The 24,544-nt window shown below is 39.3% G+C and overlaps 1 protein-coding gene across 2 annotated transcripts; it reads right to left on the bottom strand.

The window, feature by feature from the left end:
* Positions 1-309: 309 nt before the first annotated feature.
* LOC118017739 (N-acetyllactosaminide alpha-1,3-galactosyltransferase-like) lies at positions 310-24,121 on the bottom strand. Of its 2 annotated transcripts, none has more exons than XM_035015912.1 (7): positions 23,160-24,121; positions 23,003-23,072; positions 21,228-21,313; positions 20,457-20,489; positions 17,825-17,878; positions 13,761-13,895; positions 310-1,594 (listed from the first exon to the last, which is right to left on the bottom strand). In XM_035015912.1, exons 1-7 carry the CDS (start codon positions 23,174-23,176, stop codon positions 901-903), a joined length of 1,089 nt encoding a protein of 362 aa, XP_034871803.1. In that variant the 5' UTR covers positions 23,177-24,121; the 3' UTR covers positions 310-900. The 2 variants fall into 2 exon arrangements, with proteins under 2 accessions (XP_034871803.1, XP_034871802.1); XM_035015911.1 differs by having other exon boundaries at positions 23,003-23,068.
* Positions 24,122-24,544: the final 423 nt, after the last annotated feature.

The following is a 24,544-nucleotide window of genomic DNA, read 5'->3' as shown; positions in this document are numbered from 1 at the left end:
CTGTTTTCCTAACTGGACCCTGACTAGTGATAAAATCTCTGTGTGTGCATGTATGTGCGCATGTGTGTGGTATAAATCAGTTTGTATAAAATATTAAATAAGCATGTGAGTGTGTGCCTGTGTGTGTGTATTCATGTGGTAGGTATGTAAATGTATATGAAAGGATTATTGAAGGGTAGGTTTTCAAAGGGAGAGTAAAGGGGGGGCTTTAAATTTTCTCTATCTTGTTTATTTTCTTTTCAATTAGTTTTTACAACAAACAACTTTACAAAGTTTAAAACTACAAATTCAAAAAAATTTTTGAATGACTCAGTTTCCTAAGTATCTTGTTTATTTTCTTTTCAATTAGTTTTTACAACAAACAACTTTACAAAGTTTTAAAACTACAAATTCAAAAATTTTTTTGAATGACTCAGTTTCCTAAGTAATTATCTGTCCATCTGGTGGCAACTTTAACGTCTTTAATGTTTTACATAGAGAGAATATTACTATTCTTGCAGTGACTTCTTATCCACACCTCTAGACAATCCCCTTTCTTACGCAATATGAGAAATGTGTATCTACATGGATCAATAAAAATATTTCAGGTTTCATTTTCTTGTGAGAGATTCTATTTTGTTCATTGTGATCCAACAAATAATATTTCCTCAACACTCACACAGGATATGAAATCACTGTATTTCCATCTGATGTCAATACATTCATTCTGCAACTGCTATATCCCATCTTATACAATTCAAAATGAATATGAGGGAAAGTATGAGTATGCTGTGTTGGTGGCCTTGCCATTTTGTTAGTGATTCTTTTTTTTAGTGGTAAAATTTATCAAGTGCTAATTTCCTAAGGAATAAGACAAAATGATGCTCTTAACTTCAGCAACCTGAAGGAAGTGCTATATAATTACATTGTCACCCTAAGATGTTCATAATCCTTTTTAGCCCAAAAGAGTTTGATACTGTAAATAAAAGGAACATCTGTTTTAGTAAAATCCCAGCAATATTCTGGTGATAAGAGTTTAGTGGGTTTATGGAGAAAGAAGTACTTGTTTAAGTGACTTTCATCATGCCACACTGCTTCGATGCTGTTTTTCTTGTCATTCATGATTCCTTTTAAGCACTCCCTGGCAATATTGAGAACTTGAATGGGAGTGCCACCAAATACAGCAGCATGGTAATAAAAATCTCCCATACCAAAAGGTATATATGCTTCTGATAACTCACTTCTTTCATATGGCACCACTGTAGGATCTTCCTTATACCAATAAGCATGTAACTGAGCTACTGACTCCCCCAGAGTCTCCAATCCATATTTCCTTATGAAGATTTGATCCACGTCCATGCAGAAGAGAAAGTCAACTTCATATTGGATATGATCCATAACATGTTCACTAATAACCTTCATGCGCATCATACTGATATCTTGCCATCTCTTCTCTCGCTTAATTTCAAACACTTTGATCGAACGGAGGGGACCCAGCTGTATCCAAGGCATCCTGGAGAAGTCATCTATCAGGACATAAATTATGACTTTATGGCCAACCATAAAAAACTCATCTGCAGATAATACAAATTTCTTCAAGTAGTGGTCAATATATCTGTGAAGCAAATAAGAAATGACTAAGTTCATTGTCGTACATTTTGGTGGAACACATACTACTTAAATTATCCTGGCTGTAGTTTGTCCAAACATGCTAGTAAGCCAACCAAATATTAGATGTACTTCTTGAGTTGTATTTAAGTGGTGTAAAAGCAAGTGAAATCATCCGCCTTTCCTCTCCCTGACGGGGTTCTGTGAATTATAGGAGAGAAGAGGACTTCCTCACTAGGGGGAATGAAACTTGTTGAGATCAGAAAACAGCATAGAGCCCAATGCAAGATGAGAACCAGAGTCTTCAGGGTTATCAGAGAAGAGGGAACTTGCTTTTCAGGTTGTAGGCAAGAAGGTCTTGGGGCATTGCAAGAACAGTGATTGATGTCTGGGGCTTGCTTTATGAGGGGTCAGTTATGCAGAAAAGGTTAGAGGTAGCATGGTCAGCTACCACTATCTGCAATGTCTCTCTTATTTTGCCTCGTGGCCTTTAGTATAGTGCTAAGATTGTAGGATTAGAAAACAAAACTTTCTCTTTTCTGGTCTCTCCACCCAGTGAAAATTCTCAGAATAATAAATGGCCTCAGGTAAATTCAAAAAAGGAAGGGTAATCATACATGCCTCAGCTTCAAATAATGTTTATATAATCATTAAAAATAAGTTCTGAATATTGACCTAAGTTTTAAGAAACATAGCAGATGGAGTCAAGAGAAAACTTTCTAGTTTGGAGTATCTAAAATTATGACAATTTAAATAATTAAAGCAAGATAGATTATGAAAAATATCACTTAAAATATTCTACTGAGTTGGAAACTAGCAACTCAAATCCAAAGAAATACAATTTATCCACATTTTTTATGGTTCGTGCTTTTGTATTACATTTCAGAAATCGTTGCCTCCTCAAAGTAGTGAAAATATGCTCCTATGGGGCACCTGAGTGGCTCAGTTGGTTAAGCGACTGCCTTCGGCTCAGGTCACGATCCTGGAGTCCCTGGATCGAGTCCCGCATCAGGCTCCCTGCTGCAAGGAGTCTGCTTCTCCCTCTGACCTTCTCGACCCTCCCCTTCTAATGCTCTCTCTCTCTCAAATAAATAAAATCTTTAAAAATATATATATATACTCCTATGTTTTCTTCTAGTTGCTTTATTGTTTTAACTTTCACATTAAGTTGGTTATCCATTTGAATTAATTTTTGTGTATGGCATAATATAGGGCTGTTTTTGTTGTTCTCAGGCTTTGATAGTAATCCTATTGGCTGGGAATGCCTGGGACTCACCTGAACCCTGCTAGTTGTGGTGAGACCCCCACAGACATTTCCCCTACCAGAGCCAATGTTGGCTGGACCAACCCTGGTGGTTCTTATTACACTTGCAAGATGCATCTCAGCAACAACCATCAGAGAACTTTGAAAAAACAAGGTTTATTTCTCACAAGTCCTGGAGGGTACAAGATAAGCGCAGGGTCACAGAGTAAGGTCCTATGTAGGGAGAGAGAAGGGGGGACTTTTGGGGTTCTGCCCTTATCGGGGTGGGGGGCCTAGGGTTTCACAATTTAAAACCCAAGAGCAAGAATGAAAGCACAGGAAGGAAAACGCAGGGTCACTCAAGTGGTCGGTAATGTAGGTTACCCAGGCCTTTCTTTAAAAGGGGAATTTCATGGGAGGGGTGGCCTGACTCTTTACCTAGTTGTTTAGCTAGTGACCACGTCAAGACTGGCAATAGGTTTATTTGAGTTGGATGTCTTTGACATGGAAAAAAAGGTTATTGTCAGGTGCTCTCACTATAATGGAGAACATTTTTTCCTCAATTTTTCAAACACTTTCTATTTTGGAATGGTATTTGATTTACAGAACAGGTGCAAACATATTATAGAGAGTTCCCATATATGCTGTACCCACCTTCCCCTAATGTTAATATCTTAACCATGGTACATTTGTCAAAACTAGGAAATTATCAGTGGTTAAAGACTATAACTGGTTAAAGACTATAACTAAACCACAGATTTTATTTTGATTTCACCAGTTTTTCCCCTCATGGCCTTTTTAGTTTCCAAGCTCCAATCCAGAATACATACTGCATTTTGTCATGATGTCTCCTTAGGCTCCTCCAGTCTGTTCTCAGTTTCTCTCTAGTTTGGGTTTTTCTGATGTTTTCTTAGGTAAAGTTAATTTTAATACAGTCACATTTATCAACCTTTTCCTTTATGATCAGTATTTTCTGTATCTTGATTAAGAACTCCTTTCTTGTCTTGATTTCACGAAGATATACTATGGTTTTCCCTTTAACTTTTGGTCTTCAAACTACCTGGGAATTATGTTTGTATATGCTTGCCATACATATATGCCATAGAGCTACAATTGCGGTGTTCTCATGCGGACATCAACTCTCTCCAGCATCATTTGTGGAAGTCTTTCCCTACAGATCCACAATGTAATAGCCACAGCCATAGTCTTTCACATTTGCATGGGCGTTTGTGTTTTATTATATTGGCTTATTTGTTCATCCCTGTTGCAAATATTCATGTCTAAATGCTCTATATAGATACTTTCAATCTAGGTTTTCAGTCCCACCTACACTCCTAATTTCAGAGGCACTTGATGCCATCAATTACTGAGATTTTCAGGGGTTCTTTAACACACACTAGGGAGTTTTTATGATAAAGTTAATGAGGCTTTGGTTTCAGTGCCCCTTCACTTGCATAGGACTCTTCTAAGACTCACTGTGTTCTACTGAAGGAGGGTGGGAAGGAAGCAGAAGCTCCATCTATGTTCTGAAAGTAGGAACATTGCCCCAGCATGGGGGTCACTCACTGTGCCCACTTACAGATCCTGGGGCAGCAATGGAGAGGGGTCAGAATGGATCTGGGAAAGAGGTACACAGGAACTTCTTCTGTAAGGATTCCTACCTCCCTCCCTCTCTCTCTCTCTCCCTCTCTCCCTCCCTCCTTCCTCCCTTCCTTCCTCTTTCCTTCTGTGTGTTTTTTTTTTTTAAGATTTTATTTATTTATTTGAGAGAGAGTGAGAGAGAGAGCATGAGTGGGGGGAGGAACAGAGGGAGGGGGAGAGGCAGACTCCCCACTGAGCAGGGAGCCCGATGTGGGGCTCAATCCCAGGATTCTGGGATCATGACCTGAGCCAAAGGCAGGCACTTAACCGAGCCACCCAGGCACCCCTGTGTTTTTTCTTTTTAAATATAAATTACTATCGGGGCACATGACTGGCTCAGTCAGAAGAGCATGTGACTCTTGATCTTGGGGTTGTGAGTTCAAGCCCCACACTGGGTGTAAAGATTACTAAAAAAAATAAATAAAACTTTTTAAAAAGGGCTATTTAAAAAAAGAATAAATTACTATCAATATCTAATAATGAGTTGCTATAAAGTTGATAAAATTCATTATTTTATTTTTATTTATTTATTTATTTATTTTATTATTATGTTCAGTTGGCCAACATATAGTACATTATTCGTTTTTTTGTTTGTTTGTTTTTTCTCTTCATCTCAGTTAAAGCTCTTTGAATGGCAAATATTAGAAATCCTCTTTTTTTTATTATGTTGTTAATCACCATACATTATATCATTAGTTTTTGATGTAGTGATCCGTGATTCATTGTTTGCATATAACACCCAGTGCTCCATGCAGAACGTGCCGTCTTTAATACCCATCACCAGGCTAACCCATCCTCCCAGCCCCCTCCCCTCTAGAACCCTCAGTTTGTTTTTCAGAGTCCATCGTCTCTCATGGTTCGTCTCCCCCTCCAATTTCCCCCCCTTCATTCTTCCCCTCCTGCTATCTTCTTTTTTTAAAAACATATAATGTATTATTTGCTTCAGAGGTACAGATCTATGATTCAACAGTCTTGCACACTTCACAGAGCTCACCATAGCACATACCCTCCCCAGTGTCCATCACCCAGCCACCCATCCCTCCCACCACCCACCACTCCAGCAACCCTCAGTTTGTTTCCTGGGATTAAGAATGCCTCATATCAGTGAGGTCATATGATACATGTCTTTCTCTGATTGACTTATTTTGCTCAGCATAATACCCTCCAGTTCCATCCACGTCGTTGCAAATGGCAAGATTTCATTCTTTTTGATGGCTGCATAATATTCCATTGTATATGTATACCACATCTTCTTTATCCATTCATCTGTTGATGGACATCTTGGCTCTTTCCACAGTTTGGCTATTGTGGACACTGCTGCTATAAACATCAGGGTGCACGTACCCCTTTGGATCCCTACATTTGTATCTTTGGGGTAAATACCCAGTAGTGCAATTGCTGGATTGTATGGTAGCTCTATTTTCAACTTTTTGAAAAACCTCCATACTGTTTTCCAGAGTGGTTGCACCAGCTTGCATTCCCACCAACAGTGTAGAAGGGTTCCCCTTTCTCTGCATCCCTGCCAACATCTGTCATTTCCTGACTTCTTAATTTTAGCCATTCTGACTGGTGTGAGGTGATAGCTCATTGAGGTTTTGATTTGGATTTCGCTGATGCCAAGCGATGTTGAGTACTTTTTCATGTGTCTGTTGGCCGTTTGGATGTCTTCTTTGGAAAAATGTCTGTTCATGTCTTCTGCCCATTTCTTGATTGGATCATTTGTTCTTTGGGTGTTGAGTTTGATAAGTTCTTTATAGATTTTGGATACTAGCCCTTTATCTGATATGTCATTTGCAAATATCTTCTCCCATTCTGTCAGTTGTCTTTTGGTTTCGTTGACTGTTTCTTTTGCTGTGCAAAAGCTTTTTATCTTGATGAGGTCCCAATAGTTCATTTTTGCCCTTGCTTACCTTGCCTTTGGCGATGTTTCTAGGAAGAAATTGCTGCGGCTGAGGTCGAAGAGGTTGCTGCCTGTGTTCTCCTTTAGGATTTTGATGGACTCCTGTCTCACATTGAGGTCTTTCAACCATTTTGAGTCTATTTTTGTGTGTGGTGTAAGGAAATGGTCCAGTTTCATTCTTCTGCATGTGGCTGTCCAATTTTCCCAACACCACTTGTTGAAGAGACTTTGTCTTTTTTCCACTGGACATTCTTTCCTGCTTTGTTGAAGATTAGTTGGCCATAGCGTTGAGGGTCCATTTCTGGGCTCTCTATTCTGTTCCACTGATCGATGTGTCTGTTTTTGTGCCAGTACCATACTGTCTTGATGATGACAGCTTCATAATAGAGCTTGAAGTTCGGAATTGTGATGCTGCCAGCTTTGCTTTTCTTTTTCAACATTCCTCTGGCTATTCGAGGTCTTTCCTGGTTCCATACAAATTTTGGGATTATTTGTTCCATTTCTTTGAAAAAAGTTGATGGTATTTTGATAGGGATTGCATTGAATGTGTAGATTGCTCTAGATAGCATTGACATCTTCACAATACTTGTTCTTCCAATCCATGAGCATGGAACGTTTTTCCATTTCTTTGTGTCTTTCTTGATTTCTTCCATGACTATTCTATAGTTTTCTGAGTATAGGTTCTTTGCCTCTTTGGTTAGATTTATTCCTAGGTATCTTATGGTTTTCGGTACAATTGTAAATGGGATCAACTCCTTAATTTCTCTTTCTTCTGTTTTGTTGTTGGTGTATAGGAATACCACTGATTTCTGTGCATTGATTTTATATCCTGCCACTTGACTGAATTCCTGTATGAGTTCTAGCAGTTTTGGGGTGGAGTCTTTTGGGTTTTCAACATAAAATATCATATCATCTGCAAACAGTGAGAGTTTGACTTCTTCTTTGCCGATTTGGATGCCTTTTATTTCTTTTTTGTTGTCTGACTACTGTGCCTAGGACTTCTAATACTATGTTGAATAGCAGTGGTGATAGTGGACATCCCTGCTGCATTCCTGACCTTAGGGGGAAAGCTCTCAGTTTTTCCCCATTGAGAATGCTATTTGCTGTGGGTTTTTCATAGATGGCTTTTATGATATTGAGGTATGTACCCTCTATGCCTATACGCTGAAGAGTTTTGATCAAGAAAGGATGCTGTACTTTGTCAAATGCTTTTTCTGCATCTATTGAGAGGATCATATGGTTCTTGTTCTTTCTTTTATTAATGTATCACATTGATTTGCGGATGTTGAACCAACCTTGCAGCCCAGGGATAAATCCCACTTGGTCGTGGTGAATAATCCTTTTAATGTACTGTTGCATCCTATTGGCTAGTATTTTGGTGAGAATTTTTGCATCCATGTTCATCAAGGGTATTGGTCTGTAATTCTCCTTTTTGATGGGGTCTTTGTCTGGTTTGGGGATCAAGGTAATGGTGGCCTCATAAAACAAGTTTGGAAGTTTTCCTTCCATTTCTATTTTTTGGAACAGTTTCAGAAGAATAGGTATTAATTCTTCTTGAAATGTTTGGTAGAATTGCCCTGGGAAGCCATCTGGCCCTGGGCTTTTGTTTGTTGGGAGATTTTTGATTACTGCTTCAATTTCCTTAGTGGTTATGGGTCTGTTCAGGTTTTCTATTTCTTCCTGGTTCAGTTTTGGTAGTTGATACATCTCTAGGAATGCATCCATTTCTTCCAGATTATCTAATTTGCTGGCATATAAGTTGCTCATGATATGTTCTTATAATTGTTTGTATTTCTTTGGTGTTGGTTGTGATCTCTCCTCTTTCCTTCATGATTTTGTTGATTTGGGTCATTTCTCTTTTCTTTTTGATAAGTCTGGCCAGGGGTTTATCAATCTTGTTAATTCTTTCAAAGAACCAGCTCCTTGTTTCGTTGATCTGTTCTACTGTTCTTTTGGTTTCTATTTCATTGATTTCTGCTCTGATCATTATTATTTCTCTTCTCTTGCTGGGTTTAGGCTTTATTTGCTGTTCTCTCTCCAGGTCCTTTAGATGTAGGGTTAGGTTGTGTATTTGTGACCTTTCTTGTTTCTTGAGAAAGGCTTGTATTGCTATATGCTTTCCTCTTAGGACTGCCTTTGCTGTATCCCAAAGATTTTGAACAGTTGTGTTTTCATTTTCATTGGTTTCCATGAACTTTTTTAAATTCTTTAATTTCCTGGTTGACCCATTCATTCTTTAGTAGGATGCTCTTTAGCCTCCATGTATTTGAGTTCTTTCTGACTTTCCTCTTGTGATTGAGTTCTAGTTTCAAAGCATTGTGGTCTGAAAATATGCAGGGAATGATCCCAATCTTTTGGTACCAGTTGAGACCTGATATGTGACCTAGGATGTGATCTATTCTGGAGAATGTTCCATGGGCACTAGAGTAGAATGTGTATTCTGTTGCTTTGGGATGGAATGTTTTGAATATATCTGTGAAGTCCATTTGGCCCAGTGTGTCATTTAAAATCTTTATTTCCTTGTTGATCTTTTGCTTAGATGATCTGTCCATTTCAGTGAGGGGGGTGTTAAAGTTCCCCACTATTATTGTATTGTTGTCGATGTGTTTCTTTGCTTTTGTTATTAATTGCCTTATATAACTGGCTGCTCCTGTGTTAGGGACATAGATATTTACAGTTGTTAGATCTTCTTGTTGGATAGACCCTTTAAGTCTCTTATTACAGTCTTTGGTTTAAAATCTAATTTGTCTGATATAAGGATTGCCACCCCAGCTTTCTTTTGGTGTCCATTAGCATGGTAAATGGTTTTCCACCCCTTCACTTTCAATCTGGGGGTGTATTTGGGTCTAAAATGATTCTCTTGCAGACAGCATATTGATGGGTCTTGTCTTTTGATCCAATCTGATAGCCTGTGTCTTTTGATTGGGGCATTTAGCCCATTTACATTCAGGGTAACTATTGAAAGATATGAATTTAGTGCTATTGTATTGCCTGTAAGGTGACTGTTACTGTATATTGTCTGTGTTCCTTTCTGGTCTATGTTGCTTTTAGGCTCTCTCTTTGCTTAGAGGACCCCTGTCAATATTTGTAGGGCTGGTTTCGTGTTTGCAAATTCCTTTAGTTTTTGTTTGTCCTGGAAGCTTTTTATCTCTCCTTCTATTTTCAGTGACAGCCTAGCTGGATATAGTATTCTTGGCTGCATATTTTTCTCATTTAGTGCTCTGAATATGTCATACCAGTCCTTTCTGGCCTGCCAGGTCTCTGTGGATAGGTCTGTTGCCAATCTAATGTTTCTACCATTGTAGGTTACAGATCTCTTCTCCCGAGCTGCTTTCAGGATTTTCTCTTTGTCTCTGAGACTCGTAAGTTTTATTATTAGATATCGGGGTGTTGATCTATTTTTATTGATTTTGAGAGGGGTTCTCTGTGCCTCCTGGATTTTGATGCCTGTTTCCTTCCCCAAATTAGGGAAGTTCTCTGCTATAATTTGCTCCAATATACCCTCTGCCCCTCTCTCTCTTTCTTCTTCTTCTGGGATCCCAATTATTCTAATGTTGTTTTGTCTTATGGTATTGCTTATCTCTTGAATTCAGCCCTCGTAATCCAGTTGTTTATCTCTCTTTTTCTCAGCTTCTTTATTTACCATCATTTGGTCTTCTATATTGTTAATTCTCTCTTCTACCTCATTTATCCTAGCAGTTAGAGCCCCCATTTTTTATTGTACCTCATTAATAGCCCTTTTGATTTCGACTTGGTTAGATTTTAGTTTTTATTTCTCCAGAAAGGGTTTCTCTAATAACTTCCATGTTTTTTTTCAAGCCCAGCTAGTATCTTTAAAATCATCATTCTGAACTCTAGTTCCAACATCGTACTAATGTCCCTATTGAGTAGGTACCTGGCAGTTGGAACTGCCTCTTGTTCTTTTTGTTGAGGTGATTTTTTCCCTCTTGTCATTTTGTCCAGACTCCTCTGGACAAAATAGATGAATGAGAGAACAAAATGCTAACGGTACCAACGTCCTCAGAAAATATACTCTAAACAAATCAGAAAAGACCTGAAACCAGGGGGAAAGAAAGGGAAAGAAAGAAAAAAGAAAAGGAGAAAAAAAAGAAAAAGAAAAAGATAAAAACAGAACAAAACAAAAAAAACGGAATATGATCAAATATGATCAGGCTGGTGCATAGATTGGTGCCACACACTAGATTTTGGGTGTATTTTGGTCTGTTAGAAGAAAAGTGCCTCCCAAAATTTTAAAGAAAGAAAAACTTATATATGTACAAAAATAAGGGTTAATACAATGAAGGGATGGAATATGACTGTAAAGATGAAAATTATAAAAGATTTTATAAAAGGAATTGATAAGATAAGAAGTTGTTTGAAAAAAGAAAGAAGAGGATTAAAAAAAAAAGAAAAAGGGAGAGAATGTGATCAGGCAGGAGACTAGAACAAAGCCATACACTAGAGATTTAGGGTATATTTTGATCTGTTAGAAGAAACTGTATCTCAAAATTTTAAAGAGAGAACAACTTATATATATATGCCAAAAATAAGGGTAACTACTATGAAGGGATAGAATATGACCCAAAAATGAAAAATAAAAATGTTTTTTAAAAAAGGGATTGAGAAGATGTTGATTGAAAAAGGGAAAAAGAAAAATTAAAAAAAAAAAAAGACAGTTAAAAAAAATTAACTTTGAAAGACTAAAGAATCATGGTAAAAAAGCCATGGATTATATGTGCAGTATTCCCCTAGCGCTGGAGTTCTGCCATTCTCATTGATCGGTAAACTTGGTCTTGGTTGGCTGTTCTCGCCGATCTTCTGGGGGAGGGGCCTGTTGCCGTTGACCCAAATGTCTTTGCCGGTCGCGGAATTGCCCCGCCCTTGCCAGTCCAGGCTAAGTAATCTGCTGGGGTTTGCTCTTGGGAGCTTTTGTTCCCTGCGAGCTTTCCGTACAGCTTTGGAGGCGGAGAGTGAAAACGGCGGCCTCCCAGTCTCTGCCCCGGAGGAGCCGAGAACTCGGGGCCCCGCTCCTCAGTGAGCCCCCAGAGAAAAGCCATCAGTCACTCCCGTCTCCTCGGTCTCCAGCCGCACTCCGTGCTCAACCGGCCTGTGACCGCGTGTTTCTCTCTCTGGCACCCGACCCCGGGTGGAGTCTCCAAACCCAGCAGATCCCTGCGGTGCACTCCCGCGCGGCTCCTCCCGGGGGAGGAAGGTGAGTCTCCCCGGATCTGCCGCTTGTCGGGTCCCTGCTGGAGGAGCAGTGGCCCAACTGTGCCGCGGATCACAGTTTATGGCAACCCCGAGCTGAGAGCCCGCGCCTGGGCTCTGTCTCTGCAGCCGGCTTCCCCAATCCGATACGTGGGAGCTCTGCTGCACTCAGGCACCCCCAGTCTTTCTGTGACCCCGAGGGTCCTCAGCCCACACTGTCCCACAAGGGTTCCACCCCCTGCTTAGCCACTGGAGCGCCGTCCCTTAGCGGAGCAGACTTCTCAAAGTTCCGATTTTGTGCTCCGCGGCTCTATCACTTGCCAGAAGCGGTTGACGGAGGCCCCTCCCCCGCCGTCTATCCTCCCGAATATCGCCTCCGATTCACTTTTCCGCATGTCCTACCTATCAGAAAGTGGTCGCTTTTCTGTTCAGAGAGTTGTTGCTATTCTTTTCTTCGATCTCCTGTTGAGTTCGTAGGTGTTCAGAATGGTTTGATCCCTATCCAGGTGAATTCCTGGGACCAGATGAAATCCAGGTCTCCTACTCCTCCACTATCTTGCTCCGCCCCCCTACATCATTAGTTTTTGATGTAGTGTTCAACGATTCATTAGTTGCATATAACACCCAGTGCTTATCACAACACGTGCCCTCCTTAATACCTGTCACTCGGTTATCCCATCCCCCCCCTTCTGTAACCCTCAGTTTGTTTCCCAGAGTCCAGAGTCTCTCCTAGTTTGTCTCCCTCTCTGATTTTTCCCAATTCAGTTTTCCCTCCCTTCCCCTATGATCCTCTGCACTATTCCTTATATTCCACATATGAGCGAAACCATATAATTGTCTTTCTCGGCTTGACTTATTTCACTTAGCATAACCCCCTCCAGTTCCATCCATGTGGATGCAAATGGTAGGTATTCATCCTTTCTTATGGCTGAGTAATATTCCATTGTATATATGTACCACATCTTCTTTATCCATTTGTCTGTTGAAGGGCATCTCAGCTCCTTCCAGAGTTTGGCTATTGTGGACATTGCTGCTATGAACATTGGGGTGCATGTGCCCCTTCTTTTCACTACATCTGTATCTTTGGGGTAAATACCTAGTAGTGCAATTGCTGGGTCATATGGTAGCTCTATTTTTAACTTCCTGAAGAACCTCCATACTGTTTTCCAGAGTGGCTGCACCAGCTTGCATTCTCACCAACAGTGTAAGAGGGTTCCCTTTTCTCCACATCCTCACCAACATTTGTTGTTTCCTGTCTTGTTAATTTTTTGCCATTCTAACTGGTGTAAGGTGGTATATCATTGTGGTTTTGATTTGTATTTCCCTGATGGCTAGTGATATTGAACATTTTTTCATGTGTCTGTTAGGCATTTGTATGTCTTCTTTGGAGAAGTATCTGTTCATGTCTTCTGCCCATTTCTTGACCAGATTATTTGTTTTTTGGGTGTTGAGTGAGAAGTTCTGTATAAAAATTTATAATTTTAATGGGTAATATGTACATTGTTCAACTTAATACTTTCTTGTACTTTTTGGGGTATGATTTTGATATGAGGGCAGCACTTGCTTCATAAGGTGAATTGGAAAGTGTTCCTTTCTCTTTGATTTTTTGAAGATTATGTAGAACTGATATTAATTCTTTAAATATTTGGTAGAATTTTCCAGTGAAAACGTCTGGGCCTGGAGACTTTGGGAGTTTTTAAAATTATGAATTCTATTTCCTCAACAGATATAGGGCTATTGAAATGGTCAATTTCATGTTGGGTGGGTTGTGATAGTGTTTTCAAGGTCCATTTCACCTAAGTTTTCAAATGTATGTGTGTAGAGTTAGTATTCTCCAATGATCCTTTTGATGTCTGCCAAGTCTGAGGTGATATACCCTGTTTCTTTCCTAATATTTGTAATTTTTGTCAATTTTTTTTCTTTGCCAGACTTCCTGGATGATTGTGAATTTTATTGGTTTTTTTTTCAAGGAAAAAGCTTTTTGATTTTTTGATTTTTCTCTATGGCTTCTCTGTTTTCAGTTTCATGGATTTCTGTTCTCATCTTTACTATTTCCTTACTTCTGTTTACTTTGGCTTTATTTTGTCCCACTTTTCCTAGATTCCTGAGGTGGGATTATTGATAATCTACCATTTTCTACAATAAAAAGCTTGAATGTAAAGGACATTTGGCATTACCTACCTTCCTACAGCAAATACAATCAATCCCACAGTAATTTTATGTTTTTCATAATACTCTTCCAATACTTCTTCATTGAAAGTGCCATCCCATACAACTGGAGCTGACCAGCTGGTGGTCGACAGGTTCATGTATTCACTGTAAGAAAGACATAAGAATTATGAACAAGATATCTTTTAATAAAACTGCAATAGATGTTACTAATGTATAAAGCCCGTGTCTGGTTGCAGCATTTCCTTACTCCTAATTCGAAGCTTTGATGGTTATGATAAACTGGAGAAACAGCTTCTCAGAAATGGCCAGATCATTACAAAAGTACATTATAAATTAGTTATACTGTGATTCCAAGATCTTTGAGGACAGTTAAAATGTCACCCAAAGTTTAAAATAGCAATATCTCCTGTATTTGGACAAAATCTCCTGGTCTTAGGCTTTTTGACATTAATTATTTTCAGAGACCATATTTTGAAAAATGACCTTTCCAGTTTCATACTCTAAAATGCTGCCAGGCTAATGTTACTGCATAGTGTCAGAAACAACTTTGTCAAAACTCTGGAAGGTAGCCAAAGTTTGGAGTTTTAGAGCAATCAAGCAAAAGTTAAATCAGGAAAAGGATGACAACACAATAGAAGAAGGAAAGCTTTGTGATATTTTAACTTAGCCTTACACCAACTCCCTGCCAGTTTGGGAGTGGTATTGAAAACAGCAAACCATGTTCTCATTGTGAGTACCTACTTCTGGAGGAGAAGAGTGGATCTAACTCCGAAGGAATTGTGTTTGTTCATTTGGACATGAGAGTTCCTCAAAGGACTGGACTGCTAGTGCTTTCCTTTGTTTCGCTTAACTCAGAACTCTCTCAGAATGGAAAAGTGGGTAAGTGGGGGGCAGTCCTTGAAAACATTTTAAAAAGGAACAAGCCCCTGCCACCTGAGGCAAGAAATTAACAGTTGGAATAAACACTAGATGTGCTGAAAGCCTGGGAAGAAAAGTTTGGAAGAGAGTTCTTTGAAAAGTAAAGGCTTTGATAAGATCCTATGTATAACAAGGAATTAGGAAATCCATGCACATGTTCAGGGCAGGTTACGTGCTGTGAAAAGATCCCTGAAGATCCTAAGCTTTCACCTCTGGATGATATTTAGACTCAGTGCAAGCAGGAAGTGAAGTCTAAGGCAGAGTTGTAAATAGCTGGGCTGTGTTGAAGGAGAGCCCAAACACAGAACCAATCTTCAAAGACTGTAAGAGGGTTCTTTTCTTTCTTTTTCTTCTTTCCTTTTCTCTTTTCTTTTCTTTCCTCTTTTCCTTCCTTTTCTTTTCTTCTTCTTCCCCTTCTCCTCTTCCTCCTTCTCTTCATCTTCTCCTTCTTCTCCAGTAACCCCCCAACCACCACCATCACCACCACTCTAGCTCTAGTCATTTAAGGATATCTCTGTCAAACCACTAGCTGACCACAAGCTAAAGGAACAGAGACCTCGCAGACCAAACAAGACAAAGAATACGGTCTTTAAAAATAGTCTGGAAAAGTCACTAAACAGACAAACAACTCTAGGAGGTGAGAGCATCTGACTTCCAAAGTGATCACACTATAATATACAAAATTCCTAGTTTTCAACTAAAAATGATGATGCATGCAAAGAAACAAGAATGTATGGGGCGCCTGGGTGGCTCAGTTGGTTAAGCGGCTGCCTTCAGCTCAGGTCATGGTCCCGGAGTCCCGGGATTGAGTCCCACATTGGGCTCCCAGCTCGGCGGGGAGCCTGCTTCTCCCTCTGACCCTATCCCCTCTCATGCTGTTTCTCTCTCTCTCTCAAATAAATAAATAAATAAAATCTTTAAAAAAAGAAACAAGAATGTATGGTCCGTTCAGAGGGAAACTGTCCCTAGGGAAGCCCAGACATTAGGCTTACTAAAACAAGACTTTAAACCAACTATTTTAAATGTGCTGAAAAAGCCAAAGAAAACTGTGGACAAAGAACTAAAGGAAACCAGGAGAACAATAGCTTAACAAATAGAGAATGTGAATAAAGAGATAGAAATTATAAAAAGGAACCAAATAGAAATTCTGGAGCTAAGAAGTATAATAGCTGAAAAAAAAAAAAACAAAAACAAAACTTGCCCTAAGATTTCAACAGCAGATTTGAACAGGCAGAAGAAAGAATCAGATACACACAGAACATTTTAGCCAACAATGGAATACATATTCTTCTCAAATACACATGGGACATTTTCCAGGATGGTCATATGTTAAGCCATAAAGCAAATCTCAATAAACTTAAGATGGCCGGAAACATGCAAACTATCTTGTTCATTGACAATGGAATGAAATCAATAACAAGAAAATTTGGAAAGTTCACAAATATGTGGAAATTGAACAACACACTCTTAAACAACCAAAGGGTCAAGAAAAAAATCACAAAGGGAATGAAAAAATACATTGAGATGAATAAAAATGAAAATAAAACATACCAAAACTTATGGGATGCAGTGAAAAGCAATACTCAGAAGGAAATGTATAGCTGTAAACATCTATATTAAAAAAGAAGAAAGATATTATATAATAACCTAACCTTCCACCTTAAGGAACTAGAAAAAAATAGCAAACTAAACCCAAAGCAAGCAGAGGAACAGAGAATAAAGACTGGAGCAGAGACAACTGACATAGAGGAAGAGGAAAAAAATGATAAAATTAATGAAGCCAAAAGTTGGTTCTTTGAAAATATCAACAAAATTGACAAATCTTTTTTTGAAGATTTTATTTATTTGTTTCAGAGAGAGAGAATGGACGAGCAAAGGGAGTGGCAGGCAGGGGGAGAGGCAGGTAGAGGAAGAAGCAGGCTCCCTGCTGAGCAAGGAGCCTGATGCAAAAAAAAAAAAAAAAAAGAAAGAAAAAGAAATGCAGTGGGAGTTGAATTTTATCAGTAGTTTATTTGGAATCTGTATAAATGATTATATGGTTTTCTTCTTTGTTCAACTCTTGGGATGAATCATCATCCTGAGTTACAAGGATATGCCTTACTTGTTAGTGGGATCCTGTGCCAGTTATTAAGCTAGCATCTTTCATAGCTAAACCCACCCCACTATACTCGGCTTTATTGTGCTGAGCTGGGACTCTGCGAGCCACAGTGGGCACCCTATGAGGCTCTGCTAATAGAAGGCACTGGAGGAAAATTACAAGCCTGGAGGAAGAAGGAACTTGCTCTTTCCTGTTTCCAGTGGGCTCCTTGCCTTCCTCCTGTTCCCTCAAATCCCACACCACCATATTAGCAGTTCCTTCCCAGACCAGCAGTTGAATCTAGATTTCAGCTTTTCCAACACTTGCAGACCCAGCCTCATGGTGCCCTTCCCTAGAGGGCTGGTTCTCTGTCCCAAGAGGCCTTTCAAGAGCTCGGAGATACTAGCACAGTGGAGTGCGTGAGTTTAAGCTCAAGTTACCTAGTTAACAACTTTATGCTAGTTAACAGTTCTTTGTATTAAATTCTCTCTTAAAATAATCTGCGTGCTTTCTGTGTCCTGATTAGATCTGATAAAAGTTAGGATATCATGGAAGGATGAGTCACAGACCATTATCCAATCATGATCTTAACTGGACATCTCCTTGCAAAGTTATTTAGGACAAGTCCTGAAACCCTGCAGCACCAGGGAGAAAGACAGGTGGGTGTAGTAAGAAGAGGGAGGCAGAGAGGCCAGAGGAAAGCCACCATATTAAAGTGAGAAGTGCACAGATGGCCCATCTATCTGATTTGGGCTTTGGTTCCCTCATTGGTGAAATGAGGAGAATCAACCAAAAGATCTCAGATATACCCTTCACACTTTGACCTGCTATTTTAGGGCCTTTGGGTTTCTGTCATTAGGGCCTTTGGGTTTCTGTCATTCCACACTCTTATTTATGGAGGATGTAGGCCCTAATGTCCATTCCCAATGCATCTTGGCCACTGCTTATTTTTTAAAATGTAATCAAAGATCCATCTGCCATCCAACAGTTGGAATGCCATTTGGAGTATTGTTGCCATCTGTTAACTTCTGAACAATCTATGGATCAATCTCACATGTGTTTGATTTGGAATTCTTACCTGGGAGAAAACCAGTCTGATAGCTCTAATTCTTTTGATTGAGTATCCACAAACCTATCAGGAGGAATAATGCAAAGAATCACACTGTATCTATTTGAGTTTGAGGTAACTGAGTGTCTACCAAATCCTGGGCTATGTTATAATATGATGTAAAGTGCAAGATAAGCGTGAAGCAGTATGAAAACCAATGATGAACTTTGATGGGAGTGGCATGGAAAATCATGATTTCTTACCTCGACTTAACAGTCTCTGGGCTGCCCAGAAACCTTTATGTGTTTCCACAATGTTCATTCTCCTTCTTCTCATTGATAGAGAAATAGCTGTCATCACATGAAAGCTCCCTCAATCTTCTGCCACCTTGCCTCCAAATTTATCTTGAGCACTGATTTTCCCCCCTTTTATTGCAACGGAATTATAACCCTACTTTCTGGCCTTAAATATCCTATCTGCTCAGGAGCCTTGGTTTGAAGGGTTTCGCCTAGGCTTTCTATTTGATCAGTTAACTTGCGTGCAGGCATTTTCCTGTGGCTTCAGATTTGTATGTGCAGCTAGACTTCTCCCAGGAATTTAAGACCCAGACATCCAATAGTGTTCTGAAGTCTTCTACTTGAAGTTTGCACCAATGCCACAAGATCAAGATGTTTAATGTGAAAATCATCCTGTCTTCCCCAAAGTAGGTCCCCTTCATATGTTGCCTTATCACTTGGATTGGCAAGGCAGAAGTATGAGCCTCCATATTCCCATCCCCCGTAATTAACACTGTGATCCCCTCTGCCTGTCCTTGCACTGGCCTTTTTCAACCCATTCTCCATATGTCCACTGTGCTGCCACTGTCATGTTTCTGAAGCTCCAGTGTTCCCATATCATTATTCTGTTTAACAGGGTCCGGTGGCTTCCCATTGTCCTGAGGATCACATCTACATTCCGTATATGGCCATGACATTCTGCGTGATCTGACCCTTCACACTGTTTCAGCCACGTCTCCTACCCAGCCCCACAGTGACAGTTTTCCAGACTCACTTGCCTCTTTAAATTTCCTTAAACACGCCACAACTTCAACCAGTTAATTCCCACATAGCCTTTAGGTCTCGTGTTAAATATCCCTACTTAAGGGAAGTATACTCTAACCTGCTGGATGAGGTTAGATTCCCTTCATTAATAGCTAATACTTATGGAATACTTTCCTAAGTATTATCTAATTTAATCCACCTCGGGGCACCTGGGTGGCTCAGTCGTTAAGCGTCTGCCTTCGGCTCAGGTCATGATCCCAGGGTCCTGGGATCGAGCCCCGCATTGGGCTCCCTGCTCAGCGGGAAGCCTGCTTCTCCCTCTCCCACTCCCCCTGCTTGTGTTCCCTCTCTTGCTGTGTCTCTCTCTGTCAAATAAATAAATAAATAAATAAATAAATAAATAAATAAATAAATAAATAATAATTTAATCCACCTCTATGAGATAGGTATTGTTGTCATTATTATTATCCTCATTTTACTAGATAAGGAAATTGAGGCACAAAGAGTTTTTATTATCTTGTCTGTAGTCACACAGCAAGTGGAAAGACAAATAGTTGGGCCTGCGTCCTTACTTCCTCCTTGCTATACGCTCTAATGGCCCCCTAGCTAGCTTATCTTTGGAGAGTTGATCCTGGGCTGAGTTCAGGAGGGGACTGGGCAGCTGTGGAGCTGAGCTGTATGTCATGAGTGAGCACTGCAGTGTCCAGGGTGTGACTAAGACCATGGCCTTCTACATAGGCACCTGCCTCATTGACAGCAAAGCCTTTGGATGCTGAATTAGTGTGTTAAGGCCATATGTGTAAGGCCTGATGCTAAGGAGAGCTAATATTAATGATAGAGCAATTGTTAGATTGTGTTGCATTGTGTACATTTTACCAGGAAACATATTAAATCTTTCTTTCTCCCAGCCTCTGCTGCAGCAGGCTTCCCTTGCATGTTCCCCCCTTTGTCTAGGGGTTTTCCTCTTGTTTTCAGGTGGTTGAGAGTTACTGTCCCCTGTTAGCCATGGCTCTGTGGAGGGGAAACATACCCTGCCCATGAAAACCATCTTACTGTATTATTTTCATGCACAGAGCAGCTCACCCACATATGGAGTCACAGTCCTGCTGAGAGTGTTGTGCACTATGGACCCACCAGAGACATAAGGCTCTTCCACACAACAAGCATCAGAAAGAAAGTTTCTTTTACTTCACTATGTGGGTTCCCATGACTGCAGGAAGAAACTGAAGAACATGTTATGATTTCGGGCCTTGCACAATCTTTAAGGAAGTTTTCCTCTCTGCGTACGTTCTGATAGTATGATTTTGTAGGTGGCTTGTGGTTAATAACAATCTCCTGAATCTTTTAACCAAAACTTTACTCCTGTGTGATTTCCCAGAGCTTTAAAAGACCCAAGATTCCTGGAAGCTGGGTTCTGGCTCCCATCACACGTTTCCCCTAACCACTTCTCACTCCTAGTACTCCTAGTCCTCTGACCTTACACAAGCATCTCCAACAAATGTTTGTAAAATTACTTTGGTTTACCTGCCTGCAGGAGCCAAGGACTTGCAGGTACCCCACTGCCCTCCAACAGGTTTTGTCCTCAAAGAAGAGGTCATAGCATATTTGTAAATAAGACTTACCAGCACCGGTGTATCTTCTGTAGTTTCTTTGTGCTTAAGATAGACAAAAATAATCATATTACTTTTAAACTTATACAAAGGGTTTCCACATTTAATTTTTTTGAAGATTTTATTTATTTATTTGAGAGAGAGAGAGCACAGAGGGATAGCAGCTCGAACAGACTAAGACACATATTGTGTGCCAACATTATTGGTTGTAGAGAGATACAGTAATGACCATAATAAAAAAAAAATTACTGCAGTTAAGGACTTCATATGCTATATCTTAAAAAAAGGAAACCTAATTATTTGAGCTACAAATGAAAGAAGAACTAACTTAATATCATTGAAACAATGGAATTTGCTAATTGCCAATGAATTCTTTCTACTTGTGTAACTATGTGGAGGGCAGATACCATACATAGTGCCGGAAGTCACCAATATTAGGGATGTTTCTTAAAGATGCCACCTATTTAAAAATGGCAGTTTCTCTAACATTTGCTAACTGCCATAATTACATGGTCACTATCTTGGTAGCTTAACATTACTTCTCCTCACACATAGGAGCCTACCAAAATTATGTTTAGCTTTGATCACATTAGAAACAAAGAACTTTTATGCTGAAGGTTATGCTTATGCTGATATATTTGAATGCCATCTGGATATTTCTGGGTATATTGGATTGATACATTTGGATGCTTATTTATTCAGGGGGTTAGCCTATCACCTTTCTGACAAACTAGATCCTTACCAAACTCCAGAATAAAATATTCATTAATTTTTAAAAATTACCTGAAATGATACTGTCTGTGCAAAGCCCATAGAAACAATAAAAATAATAACAGTTGAATTATTTTTCTTCCATATTTCATCCTTTCCTGAGAGGAAAAAGAAACAGATAAAAGTAGATTAAATACAGCACAATGGTACACGATGTATACAGAGTAAGCTGTGTTGAATTGTGATTCTCCGTGACTTAAACCAGCTGATTTAATAGATATTGGCTAGGATTTGAGGACATCTGGTCCTTGGATGTCTCTCTATATGAAAATAGAATTGAGTCTGTGGAGGCACTTTTTGTGGGAGCTAGCTAGGACATTAGCTGGTCTAAGCTGGCCTTGATGCAAGAGATTTTATAACCTTCATTTGTGTTTTCTAGAGTGCACAGGGCTTTTCCTACAGAAAATCAAAATACAAATGCCACTTCCCGGCCTAACTTACAGGGTGGGGTGTCAGAGAAAAGAGATAATTGTGAAAATACTTACTTGGACTTTAAGGAGGGGTATAGTTGTGAAGGAACTTATTTTTAATGAATTAGTATTATGAAGTTGATCATTCCAAGATAGGTGATAGGACCAATAACAGCATAAAATAGATGCTCTTCCTCAAAAGTATTTGAATATAAAATTGATTCCAAGTATGGGCTAGAGGCTGAACTATAATTTTTAGATTATTTGTACTTTGACCTTGGAATTTTGCCATGAAGTTTATAAAGCTCCTTTGTGATACTCAGTCTATGCACTTACGAAATTGTGTGCAGAAAAGGAATTGAATGTGGCTTAGTTTGGTTGAAATTAAGGACAAACTCTTACCTTTTGTTTTCCTAAGATCACATAGGACTTTTATGTAGTTTCTTCCTTAGAGACTTAACATTTACAGTATGGTGGTTTGAGAAGGCATGTGGAAAATCTCAAGTGGGCAGTTTTCAAGCAGGACATTCTGAGACCTTTGAAAAATCCTGAATCAGATAACCTGGTATTGGTTCTACGGCACTACCCAGTTTGCCTGTTTATTATTTCAGTCTTCTGGGAATGATGATGTCATCAGATTCTCTTTTGATGATGAAAGAATTAGATACTTGCAATCATAACAATTCATATGCCAGTAGCTTCTCTTTGTCATTACCAAGGGACTAGATTTTGTTCCATTTAGGGGAAAAAAACAGGATCCTTGAAGTTCTTTTCCTTACTTGGGATTTTTTTTATAATACATTTTTAATTGAAGTACAATTTACATGAAGTAAAACACATGCAATTTAAGTGTATAGCTCATTGGGTTTTTTACACATGTACATGTCTATGTAAATACCACTTCAATTAAGATTCAGGATGTCTCCATGACCCCAGTAACTTTTTTCTTGTGCCCCTTTGAGTCACTACTCTCTCCCATCCAGGAAACCGGTGTTCTGATTTCTATTACCATAGCGGAGTTATTCCTGCTGTAGAACTTCATATAAGTAGAATTGCATGGCATGTATTCTTTGCATTTGGGTTTTTTTTTTTTTTCCACTCAAAGTTTTGGAACTCACCTATGTTGTGTGTATCTGACACATACCAAAAGCTAATTCAAAATGAATTATAGATGTAAGCATAAAAGCTAAAGCCACAAGCTTTTAGAGAAAAACATAGGATATCTTTCTAACCTGGGCATAGATAAAGGTCCCTTAGAAAGTGACAGAAAACAACAACTAAAAAAATGATAAATTATACTTTATTATAATTAGAAAACTTTTGCTCATTGAAAGACACCATTAAGAAATTAATAATTAAGCCATTACTACTCACTACCATACATGATCCATACAGGAAATAAAATCTATTATTAATGTTAGAAGTTTTCTGTTGATCTCCATTCTTCCTAGAAGAAAAAATGGGGATGGTAAAGAAAGATAATTAAATTAATACAGAATTAGAATGTTTTGAGTCATAGGAAAGTAGATCATACCAGACTAATGCTCCCATAGATGACAGTCATAAGTCCTGGAAGGGAAAATAAAATAAAAATTAAATTAAATTATTTGAAGGCAAAAGAGATGGAACAAAACTAGTTGATCCTTGAAAGGAAGGAAGTGTATTGGGTAAAATTTACATTTATACAACTTTTCATCTGAGGTTACCTCCCAATTCACACAGAGTTGGGTGGCTAGAACTCACAGAGAAAGACGTGAGCGGTCAGAGGATGAAATTCATACATGTAAAGGAGGCTAAAAAATAATATAGAAAACAGAAAGAGGAAAACACAGAATGGGGTACCCCAAAATCTGCATAGAAACTCTGACTTAAACCCTGGAGGACAACTAAACTGTCCATGCTTAGGAAAAACTGCAGTTTCCCTAGGAAATAGCAACATCTGAAATTGAGCAATTTCCGCCAATGCTCCCTGCAGGATAAATGGAGTTTGGAATTTGAGTCCAGCCCAGTTAACTATCTGTCCAAACAAAAATCAACACTCTTTAGAGGAAAATAACAGAATCCAGAGTCTCTACATGTCATCTATAATGTGAGGTATACATTTTGGAAAATTCCTAGGCATGCAAAGAAACAGGAATATGTGCCCCATACTGAAGAGAACAAGACCCCAATATAAATCAGATGTTCAAAGTGGTAACCAAGGACTTTAAAGGAACTATTATAAAAATGTTTGAGGATTTAATGGAAAACTTGGTCAAAACAAATGAACAGAGGAAAGCTGTTTAAAAATGGACATTCTAGAACTTTGAAAGTACTGTATTTGAAATGAGGATGTTAGTGGATGGGCTTACAAATGGATTGTATACTCTAGAAGAAAAGGTCAGTGAAATGAAGGATAGATCAATGTTAATCATCTTATGTGAAAAAGAGAGGAAATGAAAATCCATTTACATTTAAACTGCAATCAGAGGCGCCTGGGTGGCTCAGTCGTTAAGCGTCTGCCTTCGGCTCAGGTCATGATCCCAGGGTCCTGGGATCGAGCCCCACATTGGGCTCCCTGCTCTACGGGAAGCCTGCTTCTCCCTCTCCCACCCCCCCGCTTGTGTTCCTGCTCTCTCTATCTCTCTCTCTGTGTCAAGTAGATAAATAAAATCTTTAAAAAAAAAATTTTTTTTAACTGCAATCAGAAGCCACCTTAGGGGCGCCTGGGTGGCTCAGTCGTTAAGCATCTGCCTTCAGCTCAGGTCATGATCCTAGGGTCTTGGGATCGAGCCCCGCATTGGGCTCCCTGCTCAGCAGGAAGCCTGCTTCTCCCTCTCCCACTCCCCCTGCTTGTGTTCCCTCTCTTGCTGAGTCTCTCTCTGTCAAATAAATAAATAAAATCTTAAAAAAAAAAAAAAAAGAAGAAGCCACCTTAGC

The sequence above is a fragment of the Mirounga leonina genome, unplaced genomic scaffold (assembly GCF_011800145.1).
Source record: "Mirounga leonina isolate KUSES-001 unplaced genomic scaffold, KU_Mleo_1.0 Mir_170, whole genome shotgun sequence".
Classification (NCBI taxonomy): domain Eukaryota; kingdom Metazoa; phylum Chordata; class Mammalia; order Carnivora; family Phocidae; genus Mirounga; species Mirounga leonina.
This window is presented reverse-complemented; position numbering and strand designations above follow the sequence as displayed.

What these genes read in the sequence shown, in the direction of transcription:
- LOC118017739 (XM_035015911.1), bottom strand. Translation starts at nt 23,189, where the DNA reads ATGACTGTCATCTATGGGAGCATTAGTCTG. An exon ending in CAGAAGATACACCGGTGCTG is followed by an intron (nt 17,879 to 20,456) that starts GTAAGTCTTATT and finishes TCCTCCTGATAG; the next exon opens with GTTTGTGGATACTCAATCAA. An exon ending in TCAGACTGGTTTTCTCCCAG is followed by an intron (nt 13,896 to 17,824) that starts GTAAGAATTCCA and finishes TCTTTCTTACAG; the next exon opens with TGAATACATGAACCTGTCGA.